Source organism: Hydra vulgaris, chromosome 11, assembly GCF_038396675.1.
Source record: "Hydra vulgaris chromosome 11, alternate assembly HydraT2T_AEP".
In the NCBI taxonomy this organism is placed as follows: domain Eukaryota; kingdom Metazoa; phylum Cnidaria; class Hydrozoa; order Anthoathecata; family Hydridae; genus Hydra; species Hydra vulgaris.
The window spans coordinates 55,573,145-55,593,009 of NC_088930.1; the positions used below are offsets into that span (position 1 = coordinate 55,573,145).

General features: G+C 27.4%; 1 protein-coding gene across 2 annotated transcripts in view; it reads left to right on the plus strand.

Annotated features, from left to right (window-relative positions):
- Positions 1-19,865, plus strand: part of LOC136086770 (uncharacterized) — a 41,279-nt gene that overhangs the window by 559 nt on the left and 20,855 nt on the right. Inside the window, exons 2-5 of one of the 2 annotated variants that reach the window (XM_065809252.1) lie at positions 987-1,019; positions 1,146-1,178; positions 14,776-14,842; positions 14,909-15,163. In XM_065809252.1, coding sequence (XP_065665324.1) covers positions 14,785-14,842; positions 14,909-15,163 — 313 coding nt within the window. In that variant the 5' untranslated portion in view covers positions 987-1,019; positions 1,146-1,178; positions 14,776-14,784. Of the gene's footprint in view, positions 1-986; positions 1,020-1,145; positions 1,179-10,045; positions 10,179-14,775; positions 14,843-14,908; positions 15,164-19,865 lie in introns of those variants that run through there. The other variant, XM_065809251.1, reaches the window with a different exon arrangement.

The window sequence follows — 19,865 nt, forward strand, 5'->3', positions numbered from 1 at the left end:
AGATTTATTACAAAAGATGTAGTTCCAACTTCAGTACAAGATAAATTAGCATTTTGTTGAAGTGCAAGTTTTATTTTTGGAAGTTAAGATCTTCGAAGCTTATGCAGCACACGGATTTAATTTAGATAAACAGTTTGCATTTAAACTTTTATAAAATTCAAATTCAGAATAGTTCATTCTGGTTAAATAAAATTTAGAAGGTTAAATAAAATCTGGTTAAATAAAATTTAGAAAAAAATATATTGCAATCAGTACTGTGTTTAGTTTTGCTAACTTAAATGTTTCATTGGTTGAAATATAATATTTTCCGAATTGTTATATGTTTTGGGTGTTTGAGTAATGTTTTAGTAATATATTTTTTATTATATACAGAAATAATGACAAATACAATAAAGTCTCCCTGGTTGGGATTGTAATTGGATTTTAAAAAATTAGGTTATACTCATAGTCCAAAATAAAAAAATGTTGCTTGTCATTGTAAAAGAAAAAGTTTATCTAATGGTTATTCAATTATAAGCACTTGTAAGAATAAAAACTAAATTCACTCCTTCAATATCATGTAGCCGTAGCCTTATGGCTATTAAAAGGTGTCTTGGAAAAAGTTGTTTTGTCTTGACGTGAGTTCAAATAAGCTAGGTAGACAAATACTTTTAAAGTTATAGTTTTTGTAAAGTTTATGCGTTTTCAATTTTAAATTATTGGTTATTTCCAGGTTTATGGAATGATTTTTTTAAAATCCAACAAAAACAGGGATACTTTATTTAGCCCCTTGTAAATAACAATTTCGTTCCATTCTTACAACACTTTAAAAAAATTTAAATGATAGAGCTTTTGCAATGCATAATTGTAAAATGTATTAAATAAAAAAATAATTTTATTATTTTCATTAGTTATTTATACATCATAACGCTTTCAATATTATTAACAATTTATATATTTAACTTTGGTAATATAATACATTATATACTTTTTGTTAAATATCTTAGTTATAATTATGGCATCGGAAACTGGAGAGTCGTGTAAGTTAGCTTTTTAAAGTCGATTTTTATTATCGTCGAATTTGTCTCACTTCAATGCATTATTATTTTATCTTTATAACTTTTAATGTTCTAAAATATTAATAGATTAGTTTTGTTTACGTAAAGGTGCAAGAAATTATTTGGAGGATTATTCCTGTGGTATGCAAATTGCTTTATTTATTTTTTATTATTAAAAAAACTTAATAAATAAATTTATAAATTAAATAATAATAAGGTAATAATTTTGTTATTAATACCATAATTAAACTATACTAATTTTTATCTACCCTAGATTTTGTAACAAGAAAAAAAAATACTGGTAAAAGATTTCTTTACGTATATTCTGTTTCTATTTACATTTCTTTTTCATAGAACAAATTTTGTGGTGAATTCCTTATAAAAAAATGGAAGAAATATTTTTTGACCACCACCATCTTTAACATATTTAGTTGTTTATATTTTCAAATCTGTAAACTCAAAGGAATTGCTCCAACCCTATTGGAGCAATTCCTTTGAGTTCTCGTAGAACGATGCGTATGTGTGTATGTAGTGTGTATAAGTTTTCTGAAGCATCTAAAACATACTTTTTTTAATAATATGACTGCTAGAACGAGTCCAACCTATTAACTGTTTGCAGGTTTGTCTATCATTTCGTTTGTAGCATCCTGTACATATGCAAAAAATATATAGATTAAAGATATTGTTAAACACTTGAGTAAATAAGTACTCATATGTGTTGATAAATGAAGTACTTGAATGTTTAATGTTCCAACAAAAACAATTGCAAATCAGTTTCTTTACATTGCATTATAGTCTATTCCTTCCTAGAACCTTGCATGCATATGATTTATTTTGATAAAATCAAATTGTGTGGAAGTTATGGCCCTAGGAGATATTATTGCTCAAAGTTATGGTAAATTGACTAGAAAATAACGAATATTACTTTATTCTTTATTACTATGTATAATGTGACATTAACTATTTTCTCTATGAGCTATTATAAAGCTTCTTTGAGATTGTACTTAACTTGAGCTCTAAGAATTTAAATATTTTTGTTTTAACTTCTCCTCATAGCTCAAACATGAGTTATTATTTCTTTCTAATATGGTTTTAGGTATTAAAGCAAGCCTACTTTGGTGTTTGCCTTGTTAAACGGGTAGCCATGTTTTAAAATTGAGTAATAATTTCTGGCTTATTGTTCATATAAGATTTGAGTTTTTTTGAATATGCGCTGAACAAACTATGTATTCTATATTTAAATAAATATTACTACCACAATGCATCGGGCGTTAGCCGATGCACTGTGCTTTTTTTAGTTATTTAGGTGCTCAAAGAAGTCCTAATGGTCTCATAACACAGAGCACCGTTACAAGGAGAATAGCATTTACTAAGTTGGCTCTCCTTTTCCAACTTCTAACAACTAACGGTTATTTACTTAGAGCGGGGATCTAACCCGCAACACTTGGGTTACGAGTCCAATGCTCTAACCAGTGAGCCACGGCTGTCTTAAACAATCTATAACTACTTATAACAGGGTTTCTGCTAATATTTAAGATGGATTTCCCCTAATACTATATCCGACTAAATATGGTAAACATACGAAAACAGATAAAATCTTTTTTCGTATGTTTACCATATTTAGTCGAAAATGCTTTCAATTGCAAATATATAAATACAACCTACTCAAAGTATCGGTAGGTAATGAAAAAATCTGTTAAATTAATTTTTACATTTTTTTTCAAGATTAATTTTTAATCAAGGTTTGTTTTTGTTTCAAACGTAAACAGCCCTTGTTTCCAACACTCCCAAAACAAACACAAAACTAATTTATTGAGAATTTATATTATAATAACTTTTTTAAAGATTTTCTTCATCCCCAAGCAAAACAGTGGAGATCTTTAAAACCAATCGATACCCAAAAGTGATACGCCAGGTTTAGGTCTTGGGACCGGGTGAATGCGGCGCCATGATAACCCTGAAAATTCTAAAATAAAGAAAGTATTTCGTTATTTTATCTAATATTAAATTGATTTAATTTCATATTTAAAAAATCCGGAAAATTCTTTTCGTAAAATATCCGGAATATTTTCCCCCTTATTTTCCTTATAATTTTGCTTTTAGCTGATTTGTTTCTTAATTCATATGAAACTTTTCTGAATTTTGTATGAGCGATGACTACAAAATCTTAAAAATCTAATATATTACACAAACATATATTTAAAAATACACAAATATATACTTAAACTTTTTGGATATCCGGAAAAAGTAAAAGTTGAGAAAAATATCCGAAATTCCGGTAATATCCGGAAAAACATAACCCCTGTCATTTACTTCATCAAACTTTAAGCACTTTAAAAATATGCCAGGTATAATCCAGGTATACTCATGATGTCTGCCAATATTTTAAGGTAGATTTCACTGATTCTCCACCTGTTTTCTCTGACTTAATTTAAAGCTACAAAAGCTCAACTTCAGAATAAATCTACGTGTCAAAGTGTTAACACGTTGTCCAACGTGTTAACGCTTTTAAATTCGCCTTAAAAAAATGCTTTTTATGCTAATTTTCCAATGGATTTCATATATGGTTTCCAAGAAAGATCATAAGTAAGAGTTAATCCTAGAAGACTAAGGGTAGATGACTCATCAATTGCATTACCGTTCATAAATATAGAAAGATCTAGATTAGTGCAATAACAATTAGCTGAAAAATATTGAGTTTTATCTGAGTTAAATAATACCAGCCCCCTCTAAGCAATCAGAGAGTGTTGGCTTCTTATCAAGATATAAACAAATGGTAGTAGCATCAGCAAAAAATGCCAGATTAGATGTGAGAAGTTCAGGGAGATCAATAATGTAAATTAGACAAAGTATAGGGCCAAAAGGATAGAACCTTGAGGAAACCCTGAAGTTAAAGGAAATAAAGAAGAGTGCTGTCCGTCGAGGATAACTTTGATACTATGATTGGTAAGGAAAGATTCAATAATCTTAAAAACATTACCTGATATACGGTCAAACAAGAGCTTATGGAAAAGACCAGCATGCAAAACCTTATCACAGACTTTAGAAATATCGAGAGTGATAGCCCTAACCTTCCTACATCATTTAATAAAACCTATTGGTTATTACTGTTAACAAATCAGCAGTAGAACGAGAAGATCAAAATTCTTATCAGAAAGTTATTAGATTCAATTTGAGAGATTAAGTGTTTGTTAATTAAAGACTTAAAAACCTTGCTTTTGATAGTAAGAAGACTAATGGGATGGTAGTTAGACAAATCATATCGCTCCACAGAATTTTTGAAAATAGGTACAACAGACGATGCTTCACAGCAGGCAGGAAAACAAGATTCTGATAAGCATTTGTTGAATAGTTTTGAAAGTATAGACGATAGCTCCGGAGAACACTTCTGCAAGACTAAAATAGTTATGTTGTCCAAACCACAAGCTGTAGAAGAATTTAAGCAGGAAATTACTTTAGATACAGAAGCTGGGGTGATTGCAATGGATCAAACTGCCCTTCGGCTATATCAGGTAGAATGTGATTAGTGGAATCAAGAGATGAGATTGTTAAAAAATTCTTAACAAACAATTCAGCTTTGTCTTAGATGAGGTCACAAAGTCTGAACCATGCAAGAGGAGGCGGTTTTTTTTTAAAAACATATTTACTTCCAACAAGGCTGCAAGCAACTATTAAAGTTGAAAGTTACTGGAAGGAAAAAAATGAATAGCAAGATAATGATTTAAAAAACTGCATTATATGACTCAGAAAAACATGAGGAAGGGATTGAATTCCAAAGAATTGATACTCGAGGAAAAAACTAGATGAATAAGAATTTTTTTAGCGCTTAGGAACAACCACAGTGAAAGGATGAGACTTAATTGAATGACGAGTAACACAAGAATAAATTTTAGTAGATGGCACAAGAGACGCTAGCTCTTTAGAGCAGCGCCCATTGTAGTATTTGTAGAAGAGAGTAAGAAAAGCAACATCACGACGATGTGACAATGGCTGAAGGTTGGCTGCAAGAGCAGGTCCAACTATGTTTACAATGCGTTTTTGAACCTTGTCCAAAAGGGAAAGGGCATCGTTGGAAGATCCGCCCCAGATATGGCAACAATATTCCATACAAGGACGGATTAGAGATTTATAGAGATAAAGAATAGAATCAGGAGAGAGTTGAGAGAGGGTTGCACCACAAATAACGACTAAAAAAAAAAAAAAAATGAGTATCCTCCTCGACTGTAGTGGCCCCCTCGGGCCTTGGGGAGGTGAATAATCTAAAAAAAAAAAAAAAAAAAAAAAAAAAAAAAAAAAAAGATGCTAATTTTGCAATCAATTTGATATATGGTTTCCAAGAAAGATCAAAAGTAAGAGTTAAACCTAGAAGACGAAGAGTTGATGACTCATCGAGTACATAACTATTCATAAATATAGGAAGATCTAGATTATAGTGATAACGATTAGCTGAAAAGTATTGAGTTCATTCCACCTCTCTTGCATGGTTCAGATTTTGTTACATTGCCTAAAGACAAAACTGAATTGTTTGCTAAGAACTTTTCATCAATCTTGTCTGTTGATTTGACTAGTTACGTTCTACCAGCCGTCAAACAAGTTGATCCATTGCTTTACATTCTTATCACTTCAGCTTATGTATCTAAAGTGATTTCCTGCTGAGACAGTACTACAGCATATGGTCCGGACAATATACCTGTTATTATTTCTTGCTGACATTCAAAAATACTGGATAAGTATACAATGAAGGGTATCCCTGATTAGAGATAATTTTTATTCTCAAAATATACCTTTTATAAAACTGCAAGCATAATTGTGTATGCTTTAACTTTTAGTATAAATCAGTGCAAATGAAAACTTGCTCTATTTAGCTCTACTATTAACATATACATGACATTACTTTTTAACTAGTAAGGCAATATGCTAACTGTTTAAATAAAAGTTATTGTTTGATAATTATAAACAATTATTTATCTTATAATCAAATAAAAAAAGTAACTTCAGTAATAAATGAAACTTTAAAAGCAATTCAAACCTTCAGTGTTTTTTTCCATAACTTTTTTTCTTCTAAGCTACAATAATGCACTGAGTTCAAAATTTCATGTTCTTTAATTTTTTTTGCATCTGTATATGTAGATAAAATGTGCCTAATACCTAAATTTGAAGCCTGGTTTGAAACTGCAGCAGTGCTTGGGTGTGCATCTAGAAATAGCCAAAGCAACAGTTACTTAGTTGTATAAAACATAAAATAATCTTTCATTATTTACTTTTCATATTCCATCACTGAGAAACGATTAAAGCAATGCTGTTCGTTATAAAAACCATTATAATATAATTTAAATGTGATCATATATAATGTTTAATGATAATGTTAATGATCACATGTAACATATGTTCACATGAGCAGAGTGCAATTTATGTGATTATTTATGTGTATGTCTTATTAAGTAAGTCTGTCATTATATTTGAATAGACTGCAGATAAAATTTAGATGTGGATATATATCCACATTTAAATTTAAAAGTTATAAAAAAACATCTAAATGATATAGTTATAAACGAACATCTCTTTATTTTATTCTTAAATCAACAAAATTTAGATGGGATATATGTAGCAGTACTGGTACATATGTACAAGTACTGGTACATATGAATATATATATCCACATCTAAAATTTAGACTAAATTTTCTTGATTTAAAATTAAAATAAAGAGATGTTTGTTTATAACTATATAAAAAAAATACCCGATAAATCTACGAAATTTCGAGAACTGTCTTCACTCATTTTGATTTGAAGAATAATTCAAAAACTTGTAAAAAACGAACTATGTTGAACTGTTAAAATGTCAGCAAAACTAATTGAACCTGTCATTTCGAAAAGGGCACAAGTCCATTTACTAAAACTTCTCAAAATCAACAAAAATATGATTTTTATTAAAATAATGTCTAGGTTGCTAAAGAAATTAAACATAGAAGTAGATAAATAAAGAACGTGTATATCTTATGTATTTTTTATTTTTTATAAAAAAAACAAAAAAAACAAATTCAAACTTATAAACTAACTGTTAAAAGTTTTGGACTTATGTCCTTTTCGAAATGACAGGTTCAATCAGAGTTGTTACGACATAATATGTCTGGCAGATCTGTCGACATATTTTCAGACATATTTTCTGCCGACATAAAATATGTCCCACATATTTTCGATTGACATATTTTGACATAGTTTTATGTCTGAATTATTTTCTGCTGACATAAAATATGTCAGACATATTTTCCATTGACATATTTTGACATAATTTTATGTCTGAATTATTTTCTGCTGACATAAAATATGTCAGACATATTTTCTATCGACATATTTTGACATAATTTTATGTCTGAATTATTTTCTGCTGACATAAAATATGTCAGACATATTTTCTGTCGACATATTTTGAAATAATTTTATGCCTGAATTATTTTCTGCTGACATAAAATATGTCAGACATATTTTCTGTCGACATATTTTGACATAATTTTATGTCTGAATTATTTTCTGCTGACATAAAATATGTCAGACATATTTTCTGTCGACATATTTTGACATAATTTTATGTCTGAATTATTTTCTGCTGACATAAAATATGTCAGACATATTTTTTGTCGACATATTTTGACATAATTTTATGTCTGAATTATTTTCTGCTGACATAAAATATGTCAGACATATTTTCTATCGTCATATTTTGACATATTTTTATGTCTGAATTATTTTCTGCTGACATAAAATATGTAAGATATATTTTCTATGGACATATTTTGACATAATTTTATATCTGAATTATTTGCTGTTTGATATTCTTGAAGAAAAAATCAATCTAACAAATTTATTGCGCATTTCAACTTAATTTACAGAGTTAAGTAAAAATAGTTTAACAAATTTGTTGCTTTTTTGCAATCAATTATAATTGAAGGTCAATAAAAAAAATTTTTTTTTTTTGGTGCCGAGCAAACAATTTGTTTTTTGGGTTGCATTTCACATTTTGATTTCAAATATGCAACTCATTTTTTACCATCACGTCAAGTTGTAAAGATATTTGGGTTCAGATCTTTAATATTTGCGGTAAAGTCCCTAATATTGTCAAAAAAAAAGTTGTTCAAAAGTATGTCAACTTGGGTCTCAAAAAAAAGCGTATTTTAGAAGATAGTATAGAGATTTTAGAAAATATAAAAATTTTTCCTTAAAATTTTTTGGCAAATAAATTATTTGAAAAAATGCTAAAGACTCTTAAAAAAATGTCAACAAAATGTTTTTCAGCAATAATACAAAAAATACTTATTTTTATTACAAACGAATAACTTTAAAATCTCTATGAAAATACGCTTCTTTTGAGACTCAGGTTGACATACTTTTGAACAACTTTTTTTTTCGACAATATTAGGGACTTTACCCCAAATACCCCTAATTTTAATAGTATTTGATAGTATTTGATAGTATTAATTAGCATGGATTAGTATTGGCGATTTCCCTTATTAGAATGTAAAAACCATCTCAAGCTGAGTTTTTATTACTGAAAATGGTTTTTATTAATATGACTAAACTTAAAATTATTCTCTTGATTAAAATAATATTTAAAAAAAAAACATTTTTAGTTATTTTTAACTAATAGTTGATTCATTCAATAAATTATTCGCCATTTTTGACTTTAAATCGTAAGGAAAACGAAAAAAAATAATTATTCCTATATATATTTCACTCAAAACATTTTATGCAAGTTTATGGCAGTTAATTATGCTGTTATAATGCAATTGTCAATTATTTTTTTGTTAAATAAATCATAACTATTATAACTAAAAGTATATTATTCGTAATTAGTTATAAATTATTACCGGTTAGTCTTCTTAATATGAATTTAATGAGCTGAATATAACTTATGTGAAACATTTCAAATTCTTCAGCTTAAATGAATTTAATTTGGCACGAATTTTTTGAAATTCTGTGAACCATTTTTTTGAAATCTTTTGAATTCAATTTTTCATAATGAAATCTATTTCAGGATCAACTAATAATTAAAAATAACTGTAAAAGTTTTTTTTATTATTATTATTTTAATCAAAGAAATATTTTAAGTTTAGTCATACTAATTAAAACCACTTTCAGTAATAAAAACTCAGCTTGAGATGGTTTTTACATTCTAATAAGGGAAAGCGCCAATACTAATCAATACTATCAAATACTATCAAATGATGCCTCAATACTAGTCAATATTAGTCAATACTATCAATGTCAATATTAGTCATAATCAATAAATAAGTCATAATCAATAAATAAGTCAATAAATGCCAATATTAGTCAATACTATCAAATGATACATCGCTAAAAAGGGCAGAAAAAGACCTTTATGAAACAACGGATGTTTGCTTATAGGGTTTAAAGTAAAAGTTTTATGAAGCATAATTGATTGCAAAGACATAAAATTATGTCAAAATATGTCGACAGAAAATATGTCTGACATATTTTATGTCAGCAGAAAATAATTCAGACATAAAATTATGTTAAAATATGTTGACAGAAAATATGTCTGACATATTTTATGTCAGCAGAAAATAATTCAGACATAAAATTATGTCAAAATATGTCGACAGAAAATATGTCTGACATATTTTATGTCAGCATAAAATAATTCAGACATAAAATTATGTCAAATTATGTCGACAGAAAATATGTCTGACATATTTTATGTCAGCAGAAAATAATTCAGACATAAAATTATGTCAAAATATGTCGATAGAAAATATGTCTGACATATTTTATGTCAGCAGAAAATAATTCAGACATAAAATTATGTCAAAATATGTTGATAGAAAATATGTGGGACATATTTTATGTCGGCAGAAAATATGTCTCAGACATATTTGACAAATAACAACCCTGGGTTCAATTTTAATATAAAATAACATGGCGCGGTAATTCAAAATAAAGTTTCCATTTTAAACGCATGCGTATTAGTATACAAAAATTTTCTAGGTCTGTGTTTTTTTGCTTTTCGCATTTCGCGTTTTGAGTCATCTAAGATGCCGATAATGTAATTGTTTTATGAGCTCATATACATGCCATCTTTAGTTATAGTTATTACCACATAATTTTTGACTAGCAATTTTTTGAAGGTAATTTTCGCTTTTAGCTAACTAAATTAAATTCTCTTACCTTCTTTGTGTTTGTTATGGAGATCATGGTTAAGATTATTTTAAAAGTTGAAGTTATTTATTCAGATAATTGATATTTATGCTTTCTTTTAGTAGTTTAACTTTTCTTTTAATAACACTCATATCCCAAGAAATTAGACTTATGGTTTTGCTGACTACAAAAGGTGGCTGCTTTCACAATCATGGACAAAAAACCTGACTGAAAATCGGTTGTATGGTTTTATGAATAGATTCAAAAATCTTTCTTTACGAAGACTAGAAGCAACCGGTTTGTCACGTGCAACAAGTTTTAATAAAAGAAATGTTGCAGAATTTGTTTAAAATATGTAAAAAAAGTATTAGAAAATTAAATTTTAATCTTCATGACATCTATAATGCCAATGAGACAGTTTGTTGTACTATAAAAAAAGTGTGGAATATTAAAGTATTTGCCTGTAAAACAGTTAAACAAGTAGGAAAAATTACAGTAAAAGGAGTATTCTGGTTGCAATGCTTTCCCCATTAAATGCAATAGGAAATGCAATTCCTCCATTTATAGTGTTTCCTAAGGTGCAATTTAAAGACTTAATGGCACAAAGCTCATTCGTCAGGTTGGATGACATCTGATAGTATTTATTTATTTATGAAACACTTTATTACATCAACAAAGTGTTCAAATGAGCAACCGGTCGTATTGCTTTTGGAAAATCAAAAGACACACCTTTCCATTAAGACTATTAATCAACCAAAAGAAAAAGGAATTGTCATGTTGAAACTGCCACCTCAACTTTAGCCACAAGCTACAAGAGCAGAACTGTCTATGAAGCATTTAAATCCTTCTATAATCATGCTGCACGGTCTTTTATGATGTACAACACTGGTAAACTCATAATAGTTTATGACATTTCAAACTTAGTTGGTATTGCGTTTCCTTTAACATTTACGCCTATTACCCTCTGAATTTCAAGGTAACAAAATTTTTTCATTAAATACAGTGACTTTTAAAGACAAAGACCTTCTTAGCGTTTCTGTCACTGATTGTCCAATAGATTAATCCAGTATTGATTTCAAATACACAATCAAAAGACTCCACCATATCATAATGCTGAACTTTCAACTTCCAATATCAAAGAATTCATAATGGCAGGATCTTTAACCTCAAAATTGTCTCCTATAGAAACAACCTCCTTTCCACAAGCACCACCACAAAAAGAAAGAAGTGGAAAAAAAAAAGAAAAGACGAAAAAATAAAAATAAAAACATTAGTTTTTATATCTTTCCTTTTTATTTCAAAACATATATTGTATACAATTATGGTGATTTTTCTGTATACAGAAAAATCACCATTTATTTGTTACAACCAAGGGCGATAGATAATGCTAGTGAAGAAGCTGCCAAAAGCATGCTTTAAAAATAGTTTTTAAAGTTTTCGTTTTTGATTGACATTACTGTCATTTACTTAATTATAATATACAAAATCTTAATTACACCTCATGCCTTATTGCTACTTTTAAGTTCTCAATTACATCTTAAAATGGTGTCAATTTAACTTATTTGTACTAAAGAAACCGGTAGGTTTTTGTACATGTAAAGTGTATAGTTTCTTTACTCTCTCAGCCTCAAAATTATTTGGCTGCACCCCTATTCATTACCATTAATTCATAGCTGTATTTATTGATTCACTGTGCCCAAGGTACCCAGATAGCACAAGTTTCTTGGGCCATTATTGGGCAATTAATGGCTACTATATTGGGCCAATAATGGTCGCAAACATTGGGCAAATATTGGGGAGCGCAAGTCGTGTTTTTATTGGGCAACTATCAGCACATTACTGGATAAATCATGACTCTAATATTATGCTAATAATGTTTTCAAATGGCTAATCACAGCCAAATATTGTTCATCAAATATACAACACCAGCATAATGGAGAACAAATTATTGAATATTCATAATATGCATGTCATGACATGCATAACTTCAAACATGATTAACAACTATTATAGTGGTATTCAAAAGAAAATTTGGTTTACTTAAATATAACGTTATTATTAAATTACAATTATGTACCATAATGATTAATGAATCAACCATTAAAATATAACGAATAGATAATATCATAATGATAGAAAATTTAATCATTATGTTTTATTTAAATAATCTTAGCTTTAATTTAATTACAACAATATTAATAGTAATGAATAAATATTATTAGTAATGAAGATTCAGAACTAGAATTTGCTACTTGATGGACTGATAAGCTTTGATATATTTTGACTTTAAAATTTTCTTTCTTTTTCTTTTTCTCGGTTGTGATGTTAGAACTCTTAAAAATGCAAAGAAAATGTTAATAAAATTGATTTTAAATGTAAATACAACAATAACAAAACAAAATTTACATGTAAGAATTAAATTGCATTTAGAATCTTAATGTTTTAAAAATATATTTTAAATATCCTTTACCATTGTGTTTGCCTTTTTTTTAATCTTGTTTCATTTCTGAACTACTCTAAGAAAAATCAGTGTGGTGCAAAGATTTAGCCTCTGTCTTTAAAGCCTAGAAAATTATACAAAAACATATACAAACTAAATACCTCCGATTTTCAATATTTGTAAATAAGGATAGAGAGGCAAGTCTTTGTGATTGAGAATCTGTAACTTTTCATTATCGCTCATTGCGTAGGACCAATTTCTTGAGGCCAATAACATGTAACTAATATTTGTACTAACCAGCAATCAGGAGCCACTGCCATTCCATCACCAAATTTAACTAAATAATACGTTAATATTTGAAATAAAAAAATCAGCATAAAAATCAGTTAAAATAACAGATTTAATCATCACTACGCAAATGTAATTTTAATTAAATTAGCTATATGTTTTTACAGCATAGAGTACTTATATGAAAAAGTCATAACAAAAGTTTAAAAAAATGCAAAAGTGTATTTAGTATCTTATTGCAGTTTTTTAAATAATTTATCAAGTTTTGTTGTTTTTATTTCAAAATTTATTTTAAAATAAATTTATTCATAAATTTTATTCAGCATAATATATAAAACTGTAAACAATTTTTAATGTTCATATCTTGTAAAAAACCACATCTCATCAAATGCTAATAATTACATATTGGTATTAGAAACGGTTGCATGTGATGCTCATCTGTCATATCATTTAAAGTTAATCAGTTCTAAGCGGAGCATCAGTGTTAAAATATGAAACCTTATTGTGTCATTCCCCTATTTCTATATTTGTGATAAGTCACAACTGTAATACCATTATGACCCTTACTTTGTTTTATATATGCCTTTGAAGGAATATCACATACAAAACATGGCACAGTATCCATGATCTGGTAAAATCCTTTATATAATCAATCAGTCAATGTATTCTGAATTAAATCTTACAATTCAAATTTGTTTGAAAAAAATATAATTACTAATGATGCGTTAACACATTTTTTTTTTTTTTGTTATTCACCTCCTCAAGGCCCTGAAGGCCACTACAGATGAGGAGGCTACTCAATAGTGGTTATAACCCTCTCTCAACTCTATAACTCCGAAACACTAACCTCAACGAAAAAGGACGCTGCGCGGAGAAACAAGTTAAGCGCAGTACTACCAGGGACGTGGTGGGGATTGAACTCGGAACCTCTCGCTTCTGAAGCGAGCGCTTTACCACTACACCACTACCGCATGATAATAATGATGTTAATAATAAATGATAACAACTCTAAAAATCATAATGTTAACAATAATAATAACATTACTAATAACTATAATAATAAAAATGGAATAAATAACAATAAAAATAATAGTAATAAAAAAAAAAGGTATTAAAAAATAATAGTATTGATAAAAATAATGATGTTATTAAAAATAGAGGTAATAATAATGATATTAATAACAATGGTATATTTAAATATATCTAAACTTATATCAATCAATCAATATATTTTCATTTTAATAACTACATATATAAATACAATAGTGAGGAACAATTACAAACAGTTAAAAACTGATGAGGTGTAAGGACTTACAATGGTATAAAGCAATTGTTGTAAAATAATAGTAATAATAAAATTAATAATAATAACAATAATAATACAGTAATATCAGTAACAAGAATACTAATAGTAACAGTAGTAAAAACAATAATAACTATAATAATAACAGTAATAGTTTACAACAACAACAATAAAAAAAATTAATGTAATTAAAATAATTTAAAAAATAATTTTAATAAATTGAAGATAATAATAGTTAAACAATAACAATAATGACATAGGGGTGGTTGTTTATGGTAGTGCTATAATTAAGAAGCTATACCTACATTTATACAATCAGTCACTCTCAAACACACACCCACACACAAAGACATGCACATATACATATACACACATACACAGACATACACACACATACACACACACATACACATACACACGCACACATACACACACATACACACACACATACAAACACAGAGATAACCTTTAACTTATTACGTTCGTTTTTATTATCAGTTTATTCCAATTTATTTTTTCCTTATTTTTTAAATATTGTTATTAATATTATTAATAGATTTTAGAGATGGCAAATCAGCAGGAATTAAATCAAGAAGATTACAATGAATTTGACTATTTGAAAGGTAACTTTTGATTTTAAAAGCATTATAGTTTTTATTTCTTGTATCAACAACGTTCATATCTTTTAGTTGAAAAACTTCCAAGTGATGTGCTCAATACGTTTGCAGACAAGTTGCCAAAGCACTGGATAAAACTTGCTCAATTCTTGTCCATTAGTAAAGAAGAAATTGATAGAGTTTTATGTGAGTGCAATACAGCTCGAGAACAAAGCTTTGAAATTTTTAAAAGTTGGTGTAGAAAAAACCCAGATAAAACATGGAGCGACTTAAAATCTGGTTTAGCGTTGTGTGGGCGAAATGATGTTATCATTGAGTGCGAAAAAAGTAAGTTTATTGTTTCTTCGTTTTAGTTTAATATAGTAAATACTTTTATTTTATTTTAACTTTTGAAAAATAAAATATTTTCTTTTTATTTATAGCGGATCGGTTAGTTTATAAAGTGTTAAAAAAGTAATTAGTACTTATATGTCGAATATGTCTTTGTATTGGGTTATTACATTAATTTAGGATTCTAAATACTTTATTTTTTTTCAATTTTTTTTTTTTTCAATGTATTATTGTTAGTAAAAATAAGTTTGTGAAAATAGCGCTTTTAGATAAAATCATTTATTCGGGCATATTATATAAGAAGAGTGCATTGGGCATTAAATATTTTATTTATCTTCTATACGAAAACAAACTTATAGATGACAATCATGTAACAATAATGCACCACAAACTCATAAAGAAAAGAATAATTTTAACTTTATAAAATGCGAAGTCATAGCAAATGATCTGATTGACTGATTGTAAGTCTACAGTACTCCCGACAACCTTTATTTTAATGGTTTTAATAAAAATAATAATCCAATGATTTTAGGTCATGACATACTTTAAACATATTTGGAAACAACAGCTACAGAATTTCATTGAAATAGTTTGTTTTGTGAAACTGTTTTTAACAGGTTCATAAGGCAAGCACCAAGGCAATTTTTCGCAAGAGTTTTATTGATCGAAACAAAGATTTTGAACAACCTTTGACTTGGTACATGACTAATAAATTTGGTTTAACCATATACTTAATTCAACAAAACCTTATAGACTTGACAATGTTTAAAAAAAATCATTACTGTAATATTGTTGTTAATTACTGTATTGTTGTAGGTATGTTTCATTAAAAGTGTTGAGAGGTTCTATAAAAAGTATTTCATTTTTAATTTAACAAAAATTCGCAGTTTCAGTTTCACAGCGTTAGCGGAGGACAAGTGAGGAGATAAGAATTTATTTTTCTAATTTTTTAAAAAGAAAACTATTTTTTTCAGAAAAACTTTTTTTTACATTTTTACTATATTCTAAAAAGAAAATTATTTTTTAGTTACTACCTCCCTTCTTTCCACCACACGGTGGTAATTAATTAGGTTTAGAAAATTGTTTTTCCTTAAAACTTCCTAATCTTTTTTTAAATAACTCTTACATCAAGAGAAAGCATTCTTTGTCGTTTTAAAGTGTAGCTTTAAATGAAAATGTAATGTGGAACAAGCACATACGTATAATTCAAAAAATATATTAAAAAATATAGGCCTCCTACACAAAGTCAAACATTTGTTAAGCCTAACCTTTTTAAAATTCATTTGCTTTCCTTTTATTCATAGCTATCTAATTACGCTAACATTGCTTTGTGCAGCACCAATGTTGCTTGGTGAAGCACTAATGTATCTAAAAATAATAAGGATTTCTTCTGAAAATTTTAAATAATTGTAATCACTTGTTTTTTTCTTGTTTTTTTTTTTTAACTGCGTTCTTGATCATATGATCAAGAATATAGTTAATTCAAGAATGTATTTAATTAGTTTACTGCATTCTTAACATAGTTAAAATCAAGAATGTAGTAAACTATTATTCTTGATCTGAATCTTTATAAATCTGAAATATAAACTGTTGTAACAATAATATGTTTTACAAAATGTGTGTTTTTTTAACTTTTAATTAAAAATTAAAATAAGTGAGTACCTGTATATTTCTTGTATCTTATATTCAATTTTTATACTATTATTTTGTTTATATATGTAACTTATGCATATAATACATTGTAATGTAACAAAATTGTAATTTAACGACGTTAAATAATTTTTTATTTACATTCAATTTTTAAAGGGGCGTGACGAAAAAACTGAATTTGTCTTCTTCTTGCTCCAACCGTGTATTTACATTTTAGAATAAATAATTTTGTAAACTTTTCTTTATCATGAAATACATAATGATAAAATGGTGCCTCACTCCCTAATAACAAAAATTTTTTCTTTGTTGTTTCACGCTAAACTATACTTAATTTAACAAATATCCAATACACGCAGAAACACTTTGTTAAACAGTTCTAAAATACTTGCTAATTCGTTAAAATTAAGTTAAAAAATAATTAAAATAAAACAATAACGCTTTTTTTGGGCAACTTAAAAAACATTCACAAATTATAATGATCTGTTAAATGAAGCAGCAAGTTTTGCTTTATCATACAAAAATAAAACAAAAGATAAATTAGAAAAATATATATATATTTATATATATATAAATATATACATATATATATATATATAAATATATATATATATATACATATATATATATATATATATATATATATATATATATATATATATATATATATATATATATATTATATATATATATATATATATATATATTGATTACAACCCAACAAATACGTTCAGTGTTAAATTTCAAAACCTATTAATATATTAGAAAAAGAGGTTATGTTAGACTGTTACTGATTTTTTAATGTATCCATCAGATTATGTTCCACCTGCAATCTATGGAATGATTAAGGCTAATAAACCAGAAAAAACTAACCAATACATCCTGTTATATATTCGATTATCACACTATCTTATGTGGGGGTGAGCAAAAATATCAGAGTTACCGGATATCCTAACTTTTAGTGCGGAATCCGAATCAAGAAATCTAAAAACTTGGAAATCTGATCTGGAAAAAGTGGATGGAATTTTATTGGCAGTGTTGCAGAAGAGCAACGTAAAATAAATTAATCTTTAAACTTTATGCTAATATTCATAATCTTAACATAATAAAATGTTTATAAAAAAGATTAACTTATTTAAAGTATTAAAATAGTTATTTAATTCTTTTTTTATTTGTTATTTTTAATTAGAGATTTTCATTTCGTAATTTTTTACTTTATCGCAAATAGTAACATAATTTATATTATTAAGTATTTAAATTATAATTTCCTTTGAAAATAATCCAACATTTAGTTATAAATAAGTATAATATCTAGGTATTTATTTTATTTTTATATTTATCATCATTATATATATAAAATATAGGATATTAAAACTATTGAAAGGATATTAAAACTATTGCTTGTGCTTTGTTTTTAAAATACATGGCTTAGGGGGTTGACTTTTCAATTTTTGCACGTAAAAATGAATGAGTATATTTTTAAAAGCTGACATTATTAAATTTGTTTATAGAATTACATGCTTTTAGATCTTTGGTTGCAAAAACATCCCCCGTTGAAACATTTTTTTTTTTTTTTATAAACAAGCTAAAAATGTAACTATTTTTACTTTTTTTACACATTTTTCATTGCTTTGCATGATACGAATATAGGTAATATATATATACTTTTATGTATAAATTGTTTAAATTCATCAAATATTAATTGCTTCTGCAAGTGTCATCTTTAATTGTTATTTGCTTTCAAAATAAGCGTGTTCATATCAAGGTGATTATTTTGTGTTTATTAAAATCTATAACTAATATAATTAAAATAAGTTATTTATGTGTGCTTAAAATGTAAATAAGATTTGATTTTAAGCTTCATATGTAACTTACAATTATAATTAACGTATACTTTATATTTTAGAAATGTCAAGAATAAGCTCGCAGATAGCTGAAAAACCTGAAAATATCAAAGCTAGATTTTGAGACCTGAAAGGTCTCAAAATCTAGTCCACTTTGAGAAATCAAAATCAACAAGATCTCACATAACCAAAGTTTTAGAGCCACTTGATAATTTGAATAAAATGCCAAAAGTTTATTCTGTTATTGGTCGGTTTATTTGCTTATCAAAATTAGAGAAGTCAGTTTATTCGAAATGTAAAAGAGTTGGTGCAAAATTGTCTGATTTATGGCTTAAGCTTAGTTTACTAAAAATAAATGAAAGGTCTATAACAAAAAAAGTAGAAATTCTCATTAACAAACACCATTCAGTTTAAAAATCTAAACAGTGTCTTGAAGAAAAGTGGGATTATTTAATTGATATAACTAAAGTAAATGGTAACTGGCTTGGCAATGAAGACAAAACATTTTATTTCTTTCAAGTGGATACTAATGGTCAAGTTGGTTATTGTACATCAAAAACTGTTAAAGTACATCCATCTAAGGCTGGCAGAAGACCTAGCATACCTGAAACAGATACAGAAGAGGTCAGTGACAACAATGAAGAAGGCAATGAACAAAATGATGAACAAGATTCTAATTATATTCCTCCAGACAAAAAAGCTAAAAGAAAATATGAGAACACCACTGTGACTGTTAACAAGTGGTTATCAGAGTCTTGTTTTCAAGTCTGCTGGAGAGCGATTTAATTTTCTAACTAACATCCAATTAGTCTTCTTACTATCATAAGCTAGGTTTTTGAGTCTTTAGTTAACAAACACTTAATCACTTATCTTGAATATAATAACTTACTCTATCACCAGCAATATGAATTTCAATCTTCTCGTTAAAATGCTGGTTTGTTAACAGTAATAACTGAGAGGTTTTATTGTGCAGATAGATGACAGTCAAAACTAAGTGTTAAGAAATCAGCAGAAGTTTGCAAAAATTTATCTGAAAGTAGTGTCGATGTACAAGCCCCATCTAAATCTGGAGTTTATAGAAATACAATGTCAGCGGCTCGAAAACGGAAAAGCACATGATAAGTAATTTAAAAAATGAGAATTGGGTGTTGCATTTTGACGGTAAAATAATGTCAGAGAAGGAGTATCAAGTCTTGGTTTAAAAAAAA